This window comes from Monopterus albus, unplaced genomic scaffold, assembly GCF_001952655.1.
Source record: "Monopterus albus unplaced genomic scaffold, M_albus_1.0 scaffold327.1, whole genome shotgun sequence".
Taxonomy (NCBI): domain Eukaryota; kingdom Metazoa; phylum Chordata; class Actinopteri; order Synbranchiformes; family Synbranchidae; genus Monopterus; species Monopterus albus.
The window spans coordinates 177154-200629 of NW_018128207.1; the positions used below are offsets into that span (position 1 = coordinate 177154).

General features: G+C 39.8%; 3 protein-coding genes across 4 annotated transcripts in view; all 3 read left to right on the forward strand.

The window, feature by feature from the left end:
* The window catches only part of ube2ka (ubiquitin-conjugating enzyme E2Ka (UBC1 homolog, yeast)), a 5610-nt gene extending 1831 nt beyond the window's left edge, over positions 1–3779 (forward strand). Inside the window, 3 exon segments of the mRNA XM_020624458.1 lie at positions 1–22; positions 2305–2433; positions 2531–3779. The exon segment at positions 1–22 is cut by the window's left edge and continues 19 nt beyond it. Of these exon segments, the coding sequence (XP_020480114.1) occupies positions 1–22; positions 2305–2433; positions 2531–2605 (226 nt within the window). The 3' untranslated portion in view covers positions 2606–3779.
* Positions 3780–5833: 2054 nt separating this feature from the next.
* Positions 5834–10568, forward strand: LOC109974293 (neuronal acetylcholine receptor subunit alpha-9-II). Its single transcript, XM_020624425.1, has 6 exons — positions 5834–5849; positions 6303–6448; positions 7627–7781; positions 8144–8324; positions 8663–9014; positions 9742–10568. The coding sequence occupies exons 1-6, from the start codon at positions 5834–5836 to the stop codon at positions 10524–10526; spliced, it is 1635 nt and encodes a 544-aa protein (XP_020480081.1). The 3' UTR covers positions 10527–10568.
* A 3359-nt stretch (positions 10569–13927) lies between these two features.
* The window catches only part of LOC109974318 (putative methyltransferase NSUN7), a 23084-nt gene continuing 13535 nt past the window's right edge, over positions 13928–23476 (forward strand). Inside the window, exons 1-3 of one of the 2 annotated variants that reach the window (XM_020624461.1) lie at positions 13928–14523; positions 14959–15325; positions 20178–20236. In XM_020624461.1, coding sequence (XP_020480117.1) covers positions 14959–15325; positions 20178–20236 — 426 coding nt within the window. In that variant the 5' untranslated portion in view covers positions 13928–14523. The remainder of the gene's footprint in view (positions 14524–14958; positions 15326–20177; positions 20237–23476) is intronic. The other variant, XM_020624460.1, reaches the window with a different exon arrangement.

The following is a 23476-nucleotide window of genomic DNA, read 5'->3' on the forward strand; positions in this document are numbered from 1 at the left end:
GGACGCAGTGGTAGCCAATCAGGTTGGTGTGCATGTGTATTTATGTTTTGACTTTTTGAAGTTGACTGTGGATATGCATTTCAGGTTTTTGCAGCATAATTATGTGATATTGTGTTAATTGTTATCTGACACTGGATATTGTATTCAATTTTGGCTATTGTGATATAGCTCAAATGTATTGATTGTGAAGGATTCAGCCTCAGTTATCTGATATAGTTTTCTTAAGTTATTGCACTACAGATTCCCAACTTGTTATGACAGTATATAAAGCACAATAACTCTCATCTTGCAGACATCTAGAGAGTTGTCATGTAAATGTACTATTATTATGGTTGGGGACCTGTGTATTAGACTGTTCTAGCTGAGTCAAATAATTAGCCATCTTCTTGGATATCACAGCCACACACTGAAGAGCTACTGTAGCACAATTTCCTGGAAAACTTAATGCTGGTTCTGACAGACGGGTGTCAGAACACACAGTGCTTCTCAGCTTACTGCGTATGGGGCTGCGTACCCGCAGACCGGCCAGAGTGCCCCTACTGACCCCCGTTCACTGCTGAAAGCACCTATAATGAGCATCAGAACTCACCTGTGGAGTAATGGAAGCAGGTCTGGTCTGATGAATCACATTTTCTTTCACATCATGTGGATGTTTAACTGTGGAAGAGATGGCACTAGGAAGCAGTATTGGAAGAAGACAAGCTGATGGAGGCAGTGCAATGCTCTGGGCAATGTTCTGCTGGGAAACCTTGGGTCCTGGCATTCATGTGCAGCATGTGTTACTTTGACACCTACTTAAACATTGTTGCAGACCAAGTACACCTTGGTGGCAGCAGTATTCCCTGATGGCAGTGGCCTCTGTCAGTAGGATAATGCACCCTGCCTTAAGAATGGTTTGAGGAACATGAGAATGGTTTGAAAATGACAGAGTTCAAGGTGCTGCTTCATCCTCCAAATTCCCCAGATTGGGTGGTTTTAATGTTGTTGCTATTTTTTCCATGCTGAAGATCACTTAATTGTTACAGATTACGTTGTATTCAGTTCAGTGCCTGTAATATGAAACTGTGTAACATTACGTAACGTTATCCTCTCAGTACTATTCTGTGTAGGCAGTGAGCTGTTTGTACACTGCTTGCTGTTCTTATTGACAAGATAATCCTACTCTACTGAACATAGAACACCTACATACAATCACTAGTCCTGCACAGAGTGAGTAAGTCATGTTGCTTACCAACCCACATCCCAGTGAAACATACAGGAAGGAATAAAATAAGGTTAGATAAGATTTAACATTGTATAAGATTAGTTTTTCGTTCTTTAGCTGTCCACAGATGTTCACTTTTAAATACAGTTTACATGAATCAATGTTAAACAGGTAGTCAGAGGTCCAGTATGGAGTAGAAATCTGAGGTAGTTCATCTGGTCTGGAAGGTGTTGTCCTTTAAATTCTCTTAAAGCTTCACTGAAAACACTGCACAAACAATCAGTGCTAACAATATTTGATTAAAGTTTCCTCTTAGGTTGCTTAATGATGCTTTGAAACAAGGTGTGTTCATTCAGAAACTTGATATGAAGCTGCAGTGAATGTGTTTTGTTTACATAATGGCTTAAATCATTTATGATGATGGAAAAGTTATACCTGCATTACATTTCAAAAATGCAAAGACAGCATGGAAACGGAAAGCTGGGCACTACTGGGCTGTAGCTCTACCAGTTCATCTGGCTCTGAATTTCTCAGCAGCCTTCATCTTAGAGCAATATTTTATTAACAGTGTTGTGTGGTCGCATACAGTACAGAACATAGTGCATAAATGGTACAGATGGGCCATAAGTGCACAGCTTTTTTGCTCACAGCCAGCTGTACACTGAGGAATATTATAGAAAGAAGTAGCAAATAATTCTGGCTGGCAATCGGGCGAAGGCGGGGTACACCCTGGACAGGTCACCAATCCATCGCAGGGCTAACACATAGATGAACAACCACACACGCACTCCTATGGGCAATTTAGAGACACCAGTCAACCTAAGTTGCATGTCTTTGGACTGTGGGAGGAAGCCAGAGTACCCAGAGAGAACCCACGCAAGCAGAGGGAGAACATGCAGACTCCACACAGAAAGGTCCTGGGTGGGGCCCGAACCCGGAACCTTCTCGCTGTGAGGCAACAGGGCTAACCACTGCGCCACCGTGCTGCCCGTTCTCTAAACTTGATCTAAGTAAAAGTGGAAAATTCTTCTGTTGATATTTGTAGGCTGACCTTCTTTCATAAGAACTGACTGGTTTTTTCATGTTTGTTCACCACACAGTACAAGCAAAACCCAGAGATGTTCAAACAGACAGCGAGGCTCTGGTCTCATGTCTATGCAGGCGCTCCCGTCTCCAGTCCGGAGTACACACGCAAAATAGACAAACTCTGTGCCATGGGCTTTGAAAAAGTAGGCATCTTTAAAGGTTTTTGCTCCCCTGCATTACACTGCTGAATGCTGCTGCAGAATAACACCATGTTTGACTCGTGTTTTGTTTTCTCCTCAGAATGCAGTAATAGTGGCGTTGTCGTCGAAATCCTGGGACGTGGCGACAGCAACAGAGCTGCTGCTCAGTAACTGAATCTTGACACCCTATTCATCCTCATTTTGATCCATCTCTCCCCTCCTCACACATTCACACCCTCTCTTCTCCCCACCCCCTAATTTCCTCTGTGCGGCAACTCCCGCTCTGTTCATCACCTCTGTTGTAGCACACTCCAGTTGGTTGCTCTGTGAGCTTTTATCTTAGTTTCTTTAAGTTCATTCAGGATTCCACTCAGTGCTACAATCAAACGTTCAACCACATCTCAGCCCCTTTGAAGCAAATACCAGACTTAAGATCCTACCCGTGTCCGTCAGTCTCCCAGCTTTTCAAGAAGTAGCTGTTGGCGGCTTATTCTTGCCTATGCAGTGCATTTATTTTCATTTGTGAAAACCACTGTAGGACAGTGTCAGACCATTCAAGGAGACTCTTTTGGACCTGGTCCTGCTTTTTACACACTATGGACTGGTTTTCTAGACAGGGATTAAGCCTAGCTATGGGCCAGCCACATGTTAAAATAATTTTTGCTCAGTTTCCAACATCACTAGCTTTACTCATTGACTCTTTCTTGAACAGTAAATAGTTTAGTGGCATGGAGTACTCTAGACACAATGAGAAGTGCAGTGAAACTGTGGGACCCTTAGGAGGATCATCATATTATACATTCTCTAGAGGAGCACTAATAAGTGCGTACATTTTTCACATAAAATTAGACATTCAGATGAAATTGTGAAAAATTGAATTTAATGCAGCAAGTACCAAATACTGAGTTATTACAACAGTACAGGATAAGACTTATTGGTGGTCTGGAAACCAGTTCATAAAGTGTAACTGGGGTGTTCACACAGTAGCCATACTCATCATTTTCATGCTACAGTACATTGTCTCATGTTCAACTGTCTGACAATCCCAAAGCTGTATCAACACCCAGATTTCCATCCCCACACCTGCTCTCGACATGGCCCCTTTCCCACATTTTTTAAAAGGTTTTATTTGGTTTTGGCCTTCTACAGGAATACATTAGCATTCTTGTTTTTAAACTGAGAGAGAATAACAAAAAATGTTCAGCAGTAACAGAACCTTTCACAAGTCTGGATGGAAATAGTTCAAAAGGAAAAGATATTGCATCATGTCAACAGATAAATATGTCAAAAATGATTCATCTGTAAATAAAGATATTAAAGTCTGTGTAAATTAATCCACACTTTGTCCTTTCTGTGGTGATTTTAATGTGATCAGTCACAGTCGTAGAGGACCTGTTTGTGCATGCTGTTTTGGATCCAACATGCATTTATAAGCATACATTTGAATAAAAACTAGGGTGAAGCACTACATTTACAAGACCATAAATCGAACCTACAGGGGATTGCATAGCTAGTGAAAATAGAACGAGCAAGCCAGTTTAGATAAAAAGCATGCATGCAGAAAAACGAATACGAATATTGGAATTTGCCTCTGTACAGTGGAATTTCACTGCTGTTGCATTAGGTTCATCAGTTATTTAGTGCATTTAGAGCCTCAACAGGCAAGTGATTCATGCATTTATTATAATGTTCAGATCACTGTGCTTACATTGAAGGGAACTGATGATGAGCACAAAAACAGATGGCCTGCTTGGTAGCATGTTGTGCCATGGTGAACCTTTAAAAAAAAAAAACCCAGTCATTTGAATATCATATTTCAGCCTGTGTGTTCCCAAGACAGGACAGAAGCTATCATTCCATGTGTTTGCTAATCAACAGCAGCATGTACTGATCCGTCAGGGCACCTCAGAGACAGTATTAACGGTACAACACTGTACTGTACCTGCTGCACATTAAAGTAGCCTCAGGTCTCCCAGGCATCATTTTGTACCCCTTGGTTGTTGCCGGTGTATCTCTCTTGTATTTCTACAATCTGTAGCAGAGGGCTCTACTTAATAAGGCTGAATACACGAGGATGCTTACCATCTCATACTGTATAATGGCACAGAGATATTCACTGTGCTATTAAAATGCACACTAAATATATTAACTCGTTGCATTATTAAAGTATTGAAGCTTCCACTGGACCGACTTCAAAACAGCATACCTTCTCGCTAATGCATATCATAATGTTTACTCTTTATTTTCCAGATAAAGAGTTGCCTTTTTATTGTGGCATAAAGGTAAAATTTCTGATTGTGTGGTTCTGTAAGTCAAACATTTTTGTAGCTTTGTTATAAGACAGAATGTAAACCTGTCATTTGACTATAGCATCCTCGGCACAGTTCTTTCGATTTAGTTTGTTTCACTGATTCTTTTCATGTGAGATTGAGCTTTGCTGGCATGCACTGATAACCCCTGTATTTCTGAGTGAAGTCCACATGCTGTAACACCAAGGCCAAAAAACATTACTGAGGAAAATGCATTGGAAATTGCAGGCAGAATGACTTTGTTGTTAAGTGACAGGTCCTATAAATTCTCATGGAGCCATTAAATATTATGTTTTTATTGTTGGTAACATTTAACAAAGGTCAACTCATACCAGCTCATCCTGAAATAAATAATCATTTAACCATCTGCAGTCTATAAATTGACAAAAATTAATATGCCTGCCCTCTAAAATGTTTTAAATGATTTTCTGAGACTAGTGTGCTCTGAAATCCCCAAGATATACAGCATGTAGGCACATTATTACTGTAGATTTTTAAATTAAAATTAATGTGCCTCTACTATTCATTCCTGGTGTTTTTCTGTGCCTGGGCCTGAGTGATCTTTACTTTGGCGCATAAAAATCTACATTCAAATTAGTACAAATTTTCAACTGTTTATATTATACTAAATATATGCAACTTTTTTTGTGACTTCAGTTTTTGCCTTTCAGATAACACTTTTCTCCTCCATGCATTTGTTGGTAGTGGTAGGATGTTACAGAAGCAGACCAGCAGCCCACTATGCGTTTGATTGACAGCTGAGTAGCTTAGTGTGTGGACAGACTGATCCGTGGGCATCCTATGTCTCTCCGTCAACTGCTGCTACGTGATAGCCGGAGTTGTATTCCCTGTCTCAGTCGGCAGACTTGCTGCCTTCTCTGCCAAGCAGGAAGAGCTGATCTGACCATGATGAAGACCAGATGAAATGGTGCCCTCCTATCTGCAGCTGAGTTTAATTGGGGTTGAATGGGCATAATGTAGGCCTGTTAGGGAATAAACCCAAAGGACCACTCTTTTGCTCTTCTGAGTTACCTTTTATTTCTTCTTAGAGGTTTTCAGAAATGCTCAAGATAATCCTACTTATTTGTCTGGTGATGCGTTTTCCTGAAGGTGAGTCAGAATTGAGGTCTTGCTTGCAGAAAAATGAAAGTCTCTGTACTGTGGTTAGTTGAAAAGACTGATGGTTTTAAAAAAAAACTTAAGTATGCCAAATGCATTGTTGTGTGTGTAAATATGCACAAACAGCTGTGGCTTTCATGTAAAATAGTTATGTAAATGTTGAGATTTGCTTGTAGCCTTCAAACAATTTAACTAGATAATCTAAAGAAGCAACTCTTATGAAAATGAAGATGTCTGCTAATATATTGAAGTAAACTTAAAGTTTAAAATCCATTAATGGGATTTCTCTTAATGTGATTAATATTTCGACAATAGTTTCCAGTCATCATACAGAATTTATGGCCTCAAAGGTATAGCATTCAGGAAATATCAGTAATAATAATTGTAGCCACACCAAAGGAAAACATGGGTTGTTTTCTGATGACCATGTCTTTCTCTCTCCAGTGGCTCACTCAGCTGAGGGTCGCTATGCCCAGAAGCTTCTGAATGATTTGATGGAGAATTATTCCAATGCCCTGCGGCCTGTGGAGGACACAGACAGTGCCCTCAATGTCACCTTACAGATTACCCTCTCTCAGATCAAAGATATGGTTGGTACTAGCTCTTCTGCAGTATCCTAAAATGTAAATTCTGAAGTGCCTAGTTTGCCTACTTTAATATGGTAAGATTTTATTCATCACAATAATCCAAAACCATGTTTCGGGCGACTGTGGTTCAGTGGGTAGGGCAGTCGTTTCCCAACCAGAAACCAGAAAGGTTCAAATCTCGGTGTCTGCAGTCCACATGTCAGAGTATCCTTGGGCAAGACACTGAATCCTGAAGTTGCCCCCAATGGTTAGAGCCGCAAATGGCTGCCTCGGTTCTGTACCGGAAACAAATTCCTTGTATGTGTAACATACCAAATAAAGGTGATTATTATTAAACCAGACAAGACTGTCCACAGCTAATATATCATCTATGATGCCTAATACAGTATATGATAATGTCTTGTAGTATTAGTGAAGAGCTCATTATACATTAAAGCACCACACAAACTCAATAATCCCTATAAACTTTCTACGCTGATCCTATACTCAAACTGAACTCCCCGTACTTACTATTAAACTACCTAGATATAAGTCCTAATAAACTTAATTTGGCAAAGATCAAATATAGAAAACTTTAAATTATAAGTGACATCAGATACACTGAACCTAGAATCAAAACACAAAAATGCAGAATGTGTATTGAACCTATAGTTTACTTTGTTGCACAGACAGTGGTCACCAGCGGATGAGTTTGTAGGTGCTGATGTGTATAAATGACAGGCAGACCTCCTACTGTATAAACCGGGCTTACTGTTACTCAGCTGGCTCAGGTTCCCGTTCAGGTTCAGTGCCTTGTCAACCCAAAATGAATTAGCACGCATGTTATGCATGAGTTGTGTAGGTGCCCTACAGAATGTAATGCCTTTACCTATCCGTTGATGCCTATTACGCAAAGCAGCAATGTTTTATTTCATTTGGTAATTTAGTGAAGCTCAGGCAGTGATAATAAACCCCCTCCCTACATCAACCAACCTCATCTGCCAGTAACCCTGCACCCGATACTGACAGACGACTTTGGATTTCAGCTACTGACAAAATTTGAAGTATATCTGTCCATATAATACTCAGAAGAGTTAATGAGCAACAGAGAAATGAATGGGAGCTCAAGCAGATCTTCTTTAAACTGCTGTTAGTTTCCATCCAATATGTCTATGTGATTGTGACCTTGTGTGTGTATGAAGGATGAGAGGAACCAGGTGCTGATAGCCTACCTGTGGATCAGGCAGACATGGCATGATGCTTATCTCAAGTGGAATAAAGACGACTATGATGGACTGGATGTGATCCACATCCCCAGCAACCTGGTGTGGAGACCTGACCTCGTCCTCTATAACAAGTATGTCCATATGTCACACACACAATCGTTTTCTGATCTTTCGGTCAATGTGAGATTGTGTTTTGACCAAACCATCATATTGGCATCAATGGACATTGTGTTTTAATTCTTGTCAAACCCAGGGGCACCGCTAGCAGTTTTGGGCCCTATGAAAAAATTTGAAGTTGGGCCCTCTACTTCACCCATCTGTGGGCCCCGAAAGTTCGTGGGCCCTTAGAATCGTGCTTTTGGTAGTTTAGTACATCGTACATGTTGAATATTATGTCATAAAACATGAAAGAAATCTAAATTAAAGTGGTCAGACATTGATATACAGGGAGTTACTTGGATGCATGCACAGTCTACTTTCTCCCCTCCTGCAGAGCTGATGACGACTTCTCAGGGCCGATGGACACCAACGTGAGACTGCGCTACAATGGAGAGATTACCTGGGATGCTCCTGCCATCACCAAGAGCTCCTGTGTGGTGGACGTCTCTTACTTTCCCTTTGACAGTCAGAAATGTAACCTCACCTTTGGTTCCTGGACCTACAATGGCAATCAGGTATGGAGAAACACATACACAAGTGCAACTAAACACGTATAACAAAGGGATGTTGCAGAGGATAAATACATCTCAGTTCAATTTAGTCATTCTGCCAGGACAAAGGGTGCAAGACTCACTAAGGTCCGGGTTGTAGACCTCAGTGTTAGATCATAGGGTAACTGAGACTGGCCAACATCAAGTGATCAAGTGATCAGACAGACATACAGTTATTGCCTTGATAACTAATTTATAGAATCCTTCTTTCTGCTTGCTTAATTTGTCTTTTGGAAAGGGTCAGTGGGTTGCCCTGGTTGTGTGCCTCCCCTACACCTACTCATCTATTAACTTAATTCCAGGTGGATATCATTATGGGCATGGACAGCGGCGACCTGTCAGATTTTGTGGAAAATGTGGAATGGGAGTGCAGCGAGATGCCGGCCACCAAGAACGTTATCACGTACGGCTGCTGCTCTGACCCATATCCAGACATCACCTATACAGTGGTCCTACAGCGTCGCTCCTCTTTCTACATCTTCAACCTCCTCCTGCCCTGCTTCCTTATCTCCTTCTTGGCCCCTCTGGGGTTTTACCTGCCTGCAGACTCTGGGGAGAAAGTTTCCCTTGGAGTGACGATTCTTCTGGCTCTCACTGTGTTCCAGCTAATGGTGGCTGAAAGCATGCCTCCATCAGAGAGTGTGCCGCTTATAGGTAAGAACTGTAAAAGCCAATATGTGAGAATTTTTTCTGTGATTGTAGCCTATTTAGGATTATTATAGTGGCTTGCAATCCTGTCGGTCTTAATATATTTTGGCTGCAGTTCCAGCTTAACTGTAAGAATGACAATGTTGATCATTCAGTCAGTTGATACTTTTGTTTGAACTGAACTCTCTCAATATCTATTGGATGGACTGCCATGAAATTTTGTACAGACAGAGGATGTACTGTAATCACCTAATGCTCAGATTTTTAATTTGTCTAAATCTTGTGTCCAAATACTAACGGCATTCCCTTTGTGTTCGGTTTTAATTAGTAAAATTTTAAGACACCAACATGCTAAGATGGTAAACAAAGGACTGTAAACACTTGAACTGCTACACATTAGCTTGTGACATTACTGTAGCATCCTGATTTTAACATTTAGCTTAAAGCACAGCTGAGTAAAGTACAGCACACAGACTTTACTATAAAGACTTTACTATACTGTAACGTCTGTGATAAAGTCAGTATATAGCTATACTGTCTGTGATACAGCCTCATAAAGCTGCTAGCATAACTTTATATTTGAGTGAAATGTCTCATTACATAATTACTCTTGTTGTAGTTGTTTAGTAAAGTTCCGCAGACAACAAAAGTTGACATACTATATCAACTTTTATTTAAAAATTAGTTCTAACAGCAACTTATCTCCTGTCTGTTTTATTCCTCTATTACAAAGGGAAATACTACATTGCCACTATGACCATGGTCACAGCCTCCACAGCTCTCACCATCTTCATCATGAACATCCACTTCTGTGGTGCAGAAGCCAAACCAGTCCCCCACTGGGCAAAAGTCCTCATCATTGACTACATGTCCAAGATTTTCTTTGTTTATGAGGTGGGTGAGAACTGTGCCTCCTCCTCTGCCTCTTCTTCATCTTTTCAGCCCCCACAGGATGACATCTGTCACCAGCACCTGAACTCCCACATTCAGGTGAATGGAAAACCGGGGAGTCACAGTAGCCAAGACAACCGGCAAATATATAAATACCCCAGGCCCCAGACCCCGAAACCACAGCACCATCCCAGAGAGAAAGCCCAGCACCACATCACTAGAGAAGACAGGAACCACCTATCCAGCTTCTCACCTGGAAAGAACGAAGGCTCTAATGGTAAAATCGCTACAGATGACTGCTGTAAAGAAGACCAGAAGATCCCCTGTTATCCTGAAGACCAAAAGCTTCCTTGCTGCCCTGAAGACAGGAAGCTTTCATCACAAGGCAGCACTGCAACCTTTGGCCCCTGTGTGTTCTGTAGCCATGGCAGTGGCATCACTGGTGTAGACAGTAAGCTGGCACGAAATGTTGAGTATATTGCCAACTGTTTCAGAGAGCAGAGGGCCACATGCGCCAAGGGGGCAGAATGGAAGAAGATCGCTAAGGTGATGGATAGGATCTTCATGTGGATCTTCTTTATTATGGTTTTCCTTATGAGCATCCTCATTATTGGCAAGGCACCATGACTGAGCAGTGACGCAGAAGATTTTTTTGATATTTAATTCAGTTAACTGTATGGTCATAAATAATTGACTTTTTATTATAAATATGATAAACATTGGCCTTTTCTTTATTAATAGTTATTACTTTATTACTAAAAGTCATTTAAAAATAAAACTTACTTTGCATTCACTGTTTTGGCTATGTACTGTGCATATAACACATTAACAAAATGTTAAAATCCTTGTTTTCTTATACAAAAAATAATTTATTGTCTCATACACTACATTGCATCAATACATTCTTTGATCTTCATCTACAACAAGAGAAATGGGATGAACAACAATAATATGTGCAGCCATTGTTATGCACTGTACCTACAGTACAATCTAAAGGAATACAGTACATTCAGACATTAACAAATTGTTAAATTTCAGACAAATTATTTGTCTGAAATCACCTTTTTCAGTTTTTAACCATACAAACTGCTACTATCCCATCCGTTATGGCTTTGATGTAACAATACTTCATCATCTGACCACTGAATACACTTAGTGGGAATCTGTTGTCAAATTAAATTATGACCAGTGGAGAAAGAACATCACTGCAGTGAAATCAGATGCCTGGGGCTGACAGACAAAGCACCGGTGCATACGCCGGTGCATACTCCGGATCCAGAGAATCATTTTTCTGTTCAAAATCATCCAGTCAATAGTTAATGAGCAGGCTTTGTTTGTAGTATAGCCAGGGCATTGAGGATGTAAGCTAATAAGGATCATCAATTATTTAATATAACATACATTCTGACACCCCCTCTTCAAAAAAGTCCATAGTTGGCAAGTTGAGTTAATGTGGGAGTAATAGGAAGGACTAAAGACCAATAAGGAAGGAAAATCTAAACTTGTTGATACTAGATGTAGAAATATTTGCATTTATGTGCAAGCTTATTCCATAAAAGTTCACATTTTTCATTTAATTAATTATTTTTAATTTATTAAATTAATGTAATTCAATTCATTTAAATTATATGATTTTTTTTCCATACATTTATTTTTAAATACATTGGGAGATTTTAAAAATGGTGCTGGCAATATTATATATATTTGTAATCGTAATTTTGTAGTTAATCTGTCTTTAGTCAGTCATTTATACTGGAATACTTAAAAATTTGTCATATATACCTTCATTTTTATATAAAATAAAGTAGGGATGGAGTACAATAAACAAAGAGTGTGAGTGATACTACATAAAATAGAATTTTTACACAAATGCCTCCCAGATTTTTACGACAATACCTTAATCTTACAGTAGAAGGCGCTCACTTCCCACATACCTTCTGGTGATGGATGCCCCAAAGCTTACCGTTTGAAACTGCATGTAGCAGCACAAGTGCACAAGATTTCCATTTTCCTGTTCCCACATTCTTTTCATCATCTACACTCACACAATTTCACACTACTGAGGTTTGTAGGATATTTATTAGTTACTGTATGGTAAGAGGCTGTACATCTCACTAGGTGTAAGTCTATAATTAAATCTGGAGGCTATTAATGAAAGTGAGTTAGTATAAAGTGCTGGGGCAGCAGGGCGCATGCCTGTTGATTGTTCTGTTGAGTCTCCTGTGAGGGCTAAGAAATCAAATGGTCAGAGGAGTCATCGTTTTTTTTATCTTCCTCTCTAAAGTGATTGTCATGCTGAAGCATGATGCACCCGATATAAGTGAGAATATCTTACATTTTCTATCTGAGCAATTGCAGTGAGTTCCATTAGTGCTCAGTGAGCAGCAGGAGCCATGGCAGCCTGTTATCACCATGGGAGACCAGGAGAAGTGCGAACCATGTAATCTGGACAGACGTAGCAGCTCAGACACAGAGGAAAAGTCTACTGGGGAAATTACCAAGTGCTTTACAAATGTTCACTTGGAGAAGTATTGTCTATCTCCACTTGGATTTATGTAAAGAAGGGAAAAATCACTGTGATGACAATGAATTCATCAGTGACTAACCAGTGATGAAAAGTACCTCTACTGAGTTACCATTCATAAGCACAATTTTGAGGCACTTTGAGGCATAATTATACATGTACCACATCATTTTTATTTGATAGCTGTAATTCCTAGTTTCTTTGCAGATGAAAAATTTGCATAATGTACAAAACATGTGGCCATCCTAAACTGCCCGGCAGTATAGGCAATAAAAATTAGCTCTACTTCAAGCATCTACAACATAAACATGCTGCTACATGTTAATTAGTAATAATAATGGAAAATATATGTGATATAGGCCTAATAATTTAAGAAACCCAATTTTGCATAATGAATACCATTACTTTCAGACTGTAAGAGTTTTTTTTTAAACTGAACACTTGCAGAATGACAACAACTCTCATAGGAGATGTAAGTATTTTGTTTGTGATAGGCCTACTCTGACCTTTACTTGTACTTGAACTATCTGTGTTATTGCTACTTTTATGGACTACTTTGTCCACCAGTACCGTTGACTAACTTAATAATAAAATTGCACATTATTTTTTATTTTATTTGTTTATAAAGAAGAGATATAGACAAATTTTGACAGAAGAATGCGGGTCAGTATATGACTATAAGCAGGTTTTCAGTTTAAATACAGCGCGTGTCTGGTGTGTAAGTCTGAGTTTTACACATCCAGTAGTTTAGATGATGGAATAATAGTAGTGCAAGAAGCAAAATGTCGTAGAAATTCTTTTCTCATATTTGAGACTTATCAAGTCTCAAAAGAGTTTAAGAAGGAATCTCAACATGATGAACCATCTATTTACAGTAACTACATGCCAGCATGGAGAAGACAAGGATTGTTCTGACCAGTGTTTCTCAAACCTTTTGCTCTTACTGAAACAGAACAAGGGATCCATGCTCATAAAGACATCAACAAGAAGGCGCCGTTCATATATGCATAAAATTGTCAGAACTCTTTGTTATACCAAGTTATCTGTCAACAATAAAACTCAGGATTATAGGTTTTCTGCCAACCCTTGGCCATAAAACACCAGAACACTCTAGGGGGGTGTTAACCTTAATCATTGTTCAAAGCAACGTACTGTACAAAACATGTGGCCATCCTAAACTGCCCGGCAGTATAGGCAATAAAAATTAGCTCTACTTCAAGCATCTACAACATAAACATGCTGCTACATGTTAATTAGTAATAATAATGGAATATATATGTGATATAGGCCTGTTAACCTTAATCATTGTTCAAAGCAAACCTTCATATGAGTTTTAGATGCATTAAGTCCTACTTATTTAAAAACAGTACTCTTAGCACATGGATTCAATCATCTCTTATCCAATATGCTTCAATTCTCCCACAAGAGGAAAGTGTAGGGGCCCAAATCCCCTCCTATGCTCAGGGCTCATACCTCCAAGCTACGCCCCTGCATCTGGATAAAACTTCCTTGTGAAGCAGCATCTTCGCGCCATCCTCACCTGATTTGGCTCTATGTATTACTGCCCACCAGTGTTGTCGTTAGCTTTCGTTTGACACATTGCTCTGTAAAACTTTAATAAACCCACAATGTCCCAGACAGACAGAGAGCATCCAGGGTATGATTAATTCCTGATCCGTGAAGAACAAGGACCTTTAAAATGATCTTGCGGTTGCCATGGTAATGGAAGCACGCTAATCCAAAGTGCTACACAATGTCGACAGACATTTTAAAAGTTTGTTTTTAAGTGGAGACTCAATTCTGGATATCTAAAGACTCAAAAGCTGTTCATACATTATCGACAAGAAGACTCAAGGGCAGGACCAACGCGCTTACATCTGTGAAGACGCTCGTCGCCTCATAACGGATCCAGATTTATTGTGTGGAATTTACTCGCGGTTGAAACGTAGCATCGAGTCAAGGTTTAACAAGAGGACAAAGAGTAGTAACGTTGAGTTCTCCACCGTTAAACTCATATAGAACCTGCACCGGTAAATATGAGGAGTCCCGGATACGAATACAGTATTTTTGGGAGAGAAAAGAGGACACCGTCGTCATAAGGTAACCGGAATCCCACCAAACATGTCCAAGTTTATGCTGCGTAGCTGGTTAAATCATTGCCTTGGCTATAGTTAGTCATTCAGAAAATGTTAGCAGATCCTAGCATTACTTCAGTCGTTTTATAAACAGATTCAGAACTTAATTTAACTAACCTTTGTACTCAGCATGTATCATTTTGCTTCAGTTATTGGGTTATATAACAATATTTTAAAGTTATAATCAAATTATTTAGCAAAGATAGCATAACCCACAAAAAATATGCAGAATCAAAGTTTGAAAATTTTGCACACATTTTTAATAATATTTATGGCTGTGTTTTGGTTAATAAATAACTTATTTGAAATCAAAAAATAATTTCAGAGCATCAGTCCTGGCATCTTACTTAGTTTTGTGCATTATTTGAGTCCACAAAGTAAAGATGTGATGTGGTTTCAGATGTCACACAACAAGCCCATCTCTGAAAAGATGGTGAAAAATAAAAAGATTAGAGGACATCGCTCTTCCAAAAGCAAGACCAAAGATGCAGGCCCTCAGATTGTAAGCAGCAAAGACCGGACTCCTCTGGATGACCCAGCTGACCGTGCTGCTCCTCCAGAGTCCCAGGCCACCGACCAAGGTCAGCTGGGCTATCCAGACAGAGTCTACCTGCTGGCATCAGTCATCTTCCAGAATAACCACATGGAGAAGCCTGTTGCCCACCAGTTGGTGAATTACAGCAAAGAGAGAGGGATCCCATTACCTGAAGTCAGTCATGAGGAGATGCAGCATGCAGCTTATGAGCTGGCCTTCAATACGCTTAAATGTAAGTTTGTAAGTGACTGGTAGCCTGAGTCTGATTTGTTGAATCTCAAGTCATTATTCTCCCTTTATTCTTTGTGCCTTTTTTTGTGTACCTTGCATGTGTGTATGCATACACTTAGACCGAGTGTTATGGACACATTTGGAGTGAAGACATCAGCAACAGCTGTTTAGCAACCCCTATTTTTTCATTTCAGGTACATTAATTTGGAAGTAAACCCTCTGTTATTCCAGGCAAACAACAGCCATTTGTAATGAGAATCAAAAGCCCCGGGGAAGTTAATTGACAGGCAGAATGGGATATAGATGGAATGATGAAGGACAAGTAGAAGAGAAAAAAAGGCTTGAATGAGCAGTGGGGGGTGTTTCTGTGTGATGCTGCAAATCAATTTGGCCCATAATCTGTTATCTGGACTGGGGCGGGACCTGGGTGGCTGAAGTCACAAGGGTGTGTAATCACCATAGTGATAAGAGAGACTGTCAGCGCAGGAAGCTGGCTGGAATCGATTAAATGCGTTCTCTGTGGATGGTGAGGTCGGGTAGCAAGAACACCCTCGTAGCCATGAATGATTTTGTTCATTTTCAATAACTATCTGTTGACCATGGATAAGCCTTAGGCCTATATGTCCAACAATTAATGTAGATCACTTTAAAATATCTATCATCACAAGCCCTGGCTCCTTGTTGCTCTAACTTATATTAGTTTTACAGCTGTAGGTCATGGTGCTAACATTGCCAGGTGAAACTGACCGGATTGCTAAGGAGAATAAGAGAGTGCTTAGAGATCTCATTGCACAGACATTGTTTTCATCCATCACCCTGTTTTTCCCTTTTAGGAGAGTATGCAAGTAACCAACATCAGGAATTTGATTTTACTCTAGGCACATGAGCAAGGTAATTTGCACAAGAATATAAACCTGAACTAGAGAGAAATAATGGCCTGCTTGAGCTTCGAGCAGTTACAGTATATTACATTTATTGTTAAAATTAAATCCCCTTTTTGTTCAGAGCATATTTCAAAGACAAACATTTCCCTCTTTCATATCAGTACTAAGTTAGTACGATTCTTTTTTGTAGTTCTGGGAATTAATTCATTTGTATGCTTTCTGTAAGTGGAAAGTGTTGAGAAGCCACCATTGTGTAGTTTTCAGGATAATTATCAGATGAATTAACTTATTTCTTTAATTTGAGCATTTTTGGTATGGACCATGGTTTGCACAAATAATTGATTAAATAAATAATTGTCTTGTGTATCTTTCTTTCTTTCCATACATTAAATTCAATGTTCATATTATATTCATTGATTCCTCTTCAAACTGTAAAAAATCAGTGCTCTAAATTACCATTTAACGTACTCCACTATATGCCACTTCATAATCAGAATAAATGAACATATAAATAGATGCAAGCTCAAACCAACAACAAGGTGGAATCGAGTTTATAGTGTTATAGTAGGTGTGTTTGCACAGCAGTTTCTCCGTCCATCATTGTTACACAGATATCGCAGCTTGAGCTGATTTTCTTGAAAATTTATTCCTGTTATTGAGACATGGTGACTTGCCTCGATCAAATTCGCATTACAATCACATGTTAGAGTCTCTCACACTCACTGTGGGGTGAAATTGGCTACAGATGTAAGGACACAGCCTGGAAGCTAATGTTAATCCCTTCTCTTCCTCCTTCTACGAACAGTTTGACTTTTGGTGCAGAAACTGATTTGCTAGTGACTCGCACCCATGCTGGCAGCCACACACACACATACACACATATGTCACATTGTTCATGCACTGCCTTGCAATGATCCAAAACTACACTGAGGTCGGCTGTTAAAGAAGAAATGCTTCACCAGTGAATAACCACGCAGGACAGAACGCCAATGAGCTCAGATACTGATCTTGTGATTATAACTCTTATCTGTTCAAAACAAAAAAGTTGCTCAGTAAGCTCCGTATTGGTGGATGAGGGCACAGACTGTTGTCATGACTGTCAGTCAGCACTAAAGCATGGAGTGAAAATAGTTGATGTTGTTTACCCCAGTGTGGATTTAACATTTCATAAACAAGTCATCCAAATGACAAATATTAGCAGCCAGGTCCTTCTTGCCTTCCTTTCTCTGCCTGTCATTCTTTTACAGTTCACTCTGACTCATCTATTTCTTGTGTATCTTCTAGTCTTTCTTTGACCTTGTCTGTCTCTTTAAAAAAGCCTTTGTTACATTTGAGTGACTGTCTGCTTGATCACTGACCTAGAGGCAGTTTATGTTATCATAGTTTCATTAATTGTTGTCCTCAGTGCTTCACAAATGTGCAGATGATAAGGTATGAAAAGTCATTTTTTGTGTGAATTTTTACTGGTAGAAAACAGTTGACCTTGTGGACGAGAGCCCCCTCCTCTCTTCATCCTCCGCTCCTGCTTCCCCCGTTCTCTCCACTGGCCACTCCTTTGAGTATTTCTGCCTCATTGTCCACACTGCCCAACTGGGCTGCCAGATGCCCTTGTCAGTTGACTGTGGCAGCTGTAATCTATGTGTGCTTTGTGTTGGGCTGGATTTAAAGCATGAGAGAGAGGGAAAGACGTTTTTGTCCTCAACCACAATCAAAGCCGGTATGCTTCAGCAAATATTAAATTGTGCAGGTGCATAATGTGTAAGATTGATTTGGCATTTAGTCCAGAGGTGGCTGTGCAACCTAAGGCACGTACCCTTTTTTGGCTGGTTTGCTGTTAGATTAATGTGCAGTCAGGTGTGCTGATGTGGAACGCTGTGAGACAAAGACCTGGCTGAAGAGAAGAGGAGCCTGCATTCAGGCCTGGCTCTTTCACTGATGATTTGTTTGACTACAGTTACCATCAGTCACTGCTCGTTGTGTAATACCTGGATGGAAGCCACAGAACACACAGTCCCAACAGGAGTCCTGTGATGACTAGTGCCTCCTGCTGGTGTAGGACAAACTTGTCATCGGACTGATTCCAAGCTGTTTTTTTTGCATATTAACTTCCTGCTCTGATTTGAGAAATAGCAAAACCCAGCACAGTGTCTGCTGTGTCATTTTCTCTGTGTCTTATCCAGCCTGTTGTGTGTGGTTTATAGTATGTGGAATACTACGTCCTCTACAGACTCAGCCATCATGGCCTTCTCTGGGCTTTGTGCTGCACTTTGTGTAGTGAGCGGTTATCTCCTCAGGGCTTATCTTTAAGGCCCTCTGCGGTAATGACCACTATTGTAAGCCTTATTGACCCACATCAGCGATAAATTAGAGCACTTTTAATGATATGCCTTTGTTTCCTCAGTTAAAGATAAGCTCTATTACGTGCAAACGTTTATTTTTGTACCAGATTGTTTGGGTGTATATAAGTGAATGTGATGCAGATATGTGTGTTTGTCCTCCTCTGCATGTTGTCTACCCAGTGCTCATTTGGCTGAAACTCAAGAGTAAAGTCTGACATGATTTGTAATGTTGTGATAGGTTAACATCAGTGCCCGTGGTTTCCATGGTGTTTTATTGGCCGTTTCCTGGGTTTACAAACCTGTTTGAAACTTCAAATTATGTCTGTCAAGAATAAGAATTAACCAAGATAGCAACCGTGCATGTGGTAGACACACCACGCACACACATATTAGGCCTTTGTTAAAAAATAGTGGATTTTCACACTTATACAAACACACGCACCTCATTTCCACCTATTATTATCTACAGTAACATGTAGAGACTTTCTACGGCTTCACTAGAAACACATTCATGTTAGAGAATTTATCCTTATTCCCATTTCCAGTATGTAATGAACAAACACTTTACCCGCAGAGTAGCTTCATGAAACAGATGTTCTTTAATCCTAACCCTGTCCTAACTGCGTAGTGTTACCATCTCTAAATCTCCCTCACATTGAAAAAGAGAGGCCACTGTTCACAGATGGGAATAAAATGGATAAGCCTAGGTGTGCGTGCGTGTGTGTTGGGGAGGTTACTCGTATGGCCAGCAGTGTGAGAACTACTGTGAATTTTATACAATGGGAGTGAGCACATTTTAAACAATCCCCACTTTCTCACACTCCTTCAAAGGGCTGTTCGAAGGTATAGCTTAGTTAGAATTAGGTTTAGGTGGAAATGGAAAGGTTCCAAAAAACTAACAAATCCAGTGTAGGTGTTATAATAAATTCTCTTTTTATATACTGTGAAGGTGTAAAACAAACAGTCATGTTTGTCCATCAAGTCACCACTTCATCATTTGTAAGTAGCAGGTGCTGAATAAAGTAAAGGAGAGAAGGAGTCTATTAACAGTGTAACCTGGAATGAAACAAAAGTATGCCTCCTATGTTTGGATGCACTGATCATTTAGATCAGTTCATTACTTCAGATGTCATTAATGTTCATTCAGCATCTTTCGATTTCACACACCCACTTTCCACAGACACAATAAATGAAAGAAATGAGGCAAATGAAGAATTGGATTAAGTCTAATTAAGCACCAAATAAGTATTTAATCATGGGAAATTAACCCCCCCATCTAATTGAAATATCTTTTCAAATTAAATCACAATCATTTGGGGTGCCTCAGTGGAGTCTTTTTCACTTGTTGTCTTATTTTCTTCTCTCTTCTCTCTATGCGTTTTCTCATCATAAGATATGGATGTGTTCTTTGTTGCATATATTGTACCATTTATTGGATGGGGGCAGTTTTTTGTGTCTCCTCCTCCAGATAAAAGCTTCAGGATTGGCTTCTAGGATGAATTAGACACTGATTTAAATGATGGCACTTAAATGCATCATTATTACAAAGACACATAATTGGCAATGGAATTGTCCATTACTCCATTTCCATACTTTAACCTAATCTTGTTTTTATTTTGCTTCTACACAGACCAAGAACTGCTGGAGGACATTCTGACTGACAGCAGCTTTTACTCCACTCAGCCAATGGTAAGTGAGTTTTACTACAGAAACTGTTCAAGAGAAGTAAAGGTGTTTAATCCTTTGGTGTATGTCAACGTTATGTGACAAAGAGACAGGGCAGTTACTTTCAGTTTACTGCTCAAACAAAAGAATCAGACCTTTTGATTCTGAGAAAGGTTAGACTGGATGTTACAGTGCTATTCCTTTGTTTATTGTCTTTTTTCCTCATGCCATTTTCCTAAACTCTTTCACCCCCCAGTGCTCTGTCAATTCCTCAGTATGTGTTCTCCAGTATTTGTGCCCTGCTCTTCATACTTCACATACTCTTTGTTTTAGTGTCAGGCTTCTAATAAGTAACATCAATACTGATGCATTGCACCGATAGACTATATTCGTCAATTCACAAAGCACCTTGAGTCTTTATTTTCCCTACCCTAATCCATGACAGTCACTCCCTTTGGACTGACACTTCTAAAAGGTACTATATGACAGAATTTCCCTGGTATTGTCTTTTCTTTCATTACTTTTCTGAAATAAAAAAAAACATTTAATTAGTGAATAAATCAAAATGATGTAACAATCCACAGGGACAGTGTGTTTAGATGTAGTGTCTGACTGTATTCTGTGTCTAAGGCTACACTGCATAACCATAAAAAAAATATGACCAGCGTAGAAATGAACCTGTCTGCTGCTGTTAGACAGTAGAAGAATGCCTTGCTATAATGAAGAACATTCCTCTGAAAGAGATTGGCACGTTCTTTTGCCCTACTTTTAACTTTCCACATACAGTAAAAAGAAGATGGATAGAGTTGCTGTAGCTGCTTCTCAGATAGTTTGAATCATGATAAAATATGTAAAATGCTAGTTTGTGCAGTGCACAGAGCTGGTGGAGGAGATTGTAATTAAAGTAAGAGAAGATGAATGTGTAAACTGAAAACAGCTGTCGTGGTGTGTACAGATTATAGACAACTAATGTCTACTTCAGCACACGCATATACAGATACATTAATAGTTTGCAAAGTAGTCCTCACATAAACACACATACACCCGCACTATAGCCTCATGAAATATGACCCTGGGTGAAATGAATGGGTCTTCCTAGGTGTTGGTGGCAGGTCGTTACTCTGCATCCCAGTAGCAAGACAATAAACCCCAGACACAATGAGACAGTCTTTAGAACTCTCTCTCATCTAGTTTTACACCACTGGCATCTATAAAGTTCAACCTTGACAGAGAGAGGAGAAAGAGGTGAGTGAGAAGGATTAGGCAGGCTGGGGGGAAAAATGGCATGGAGGTACTGGAGAAAAAAATGGAAATGAAAAATGAAAGATTTATAGATAGACTTGCATACTGGACAAGCCTGAGGTGCATTTGATCACAACGGAGAGAGAAAATGAAGCCTAAACCCCATGGAGCATGGAAATGGTCTGAGTGACGATGTAATATCTGGACAGGCTAACACACTGGGTACAATGACACATTTAACATGACATAGGTCAGGTCCCATTGTAAATGAGCCATGTGAAATGTTAATTACATCCGGTGTTCAAATTTATCCAGACACGTCATTTACCTACAGTTTAACCTGTTTAATGTTAAATTTCAACTTAGTGTTGACTGACAGGTAATGACTGGTACATACAGTACCTTTTAATGCTATGTATTCCATATTCCTATGTAATGCTGTAAAACATAACTGGTAGTCTCATAATACTTAATTGAATTGAATGCTGGCCAAGTTTAGCATCGGCACTATCATTATTTTCAAACCAAGTTTATGGTCATGTAATAAAACTGAAAATTAGTCCAAATAAAGTATGACCAAGTTAATTAATGTCATAGACCTGGATCTGAAGTGACAAACACGGCTCACATGTTTACTATTTGCCACTTTCCCACCATGGGACGAGGTTGCCAGGCAATTTAGTGAGTGAGAATTTTCCCACACCCAAGGGTTTAACCTTGGTAAAGGGCAAGTGGAGCTTGAGCTAGAGAGGGAGAACGAGAGAGGCAAAGTGCAGTGCTGCAACCTCTCTCTGAAACTGACCTTTCCAGAAATTAAATTAAAAGCCTCTGGAAGGAATAATAAGCGGCTGGCTAATTCCTTAACTGCAGCATGAACCCTTGTAGTGTCCTAGCTTTTCAGCCCATTAGCCCAGTAGTGAGGATGTGGCAAGCTGTTGCTGCTGTGGAACACCATCTGCCACTAATGCTGCTGGTGGCCTCCTGTCCTCAAGGGACAGAAAGGTGGAAGGAGAGAGAGAGAGAGGCAGAGTGAGAGACAATTGTAGAGTGATAGATAAATGGCAGAAGTGGGGGCATGGTAGGTCATCTTTGAGCTAATATGTGAGTGTGTTAATTTCTACAAACTGGATAATTTAGTCTCTAAATCAGTGCAGATAATGAGTATCATTGCACTTCACCCCTCATTAAGTAACCAAAACAGAGCTATCCTCAATACACTGTTATAAAATGTCTGGTTGTGTTGTCTTGGTTTTATTCACATTAAATTTTATATACAATGGGTACGGAAAGTATTCAGACCCCCTTAAATTTTTCACTTTTTGTTATATTGCAGCCATATGCTAAAATCATTTAAGTTCATTTTTTTTCCTCATTAATGTACACACAGCACCCCATATTGACAGAAAAACACAGAATTTTTGACATTTTTGCAGATTTATTAAAAAAGAAAAACTGAAATATCACATGGTCATAAGTATTCAGACCCTTTGCTGTGACACTCATATATTTAACTTAGGTACTGTCCATTTCTTCTGATCATCCCTCAGATGGTTCTACACCTTCATTTGAGTCCAACTGTGTTTGATTATACTGATTGGATGTGATTAGGAAAGCCACACACCTGTCTATATAAGACCCTACAGCTCACAGTGCATGTCAGAGCAAATGAGAATCATGAGGTCAAAGGAACTGCCTGAAGAGCTCAGAGACAGAATTGTGGCAAGGCACAGATCTGGCCAAGGTTACAAAAAAATTTCTGCTGCACTTAAGGTTCCTAAGAGCACAGTGGCCTCCATAATCCTTAAATGGAAGACGTTTGGGACGACCAGAACCCTTCCTAGAGCTGGCCGTCCGGCCAAACTGAGCTATCAGGGGAGAAGAGCCTTGGTGAGAGAGGTACAGAAGAACCCAAAGATGACTGTGGCTGAACTCCAGAGATGCAGTCGGGAGATGGGAGAAAGTTGTAAAAAGTCAACCATCACTGCAGCCCTCCACCAGTCAGGGCTTTATGGCAGAGTGGCC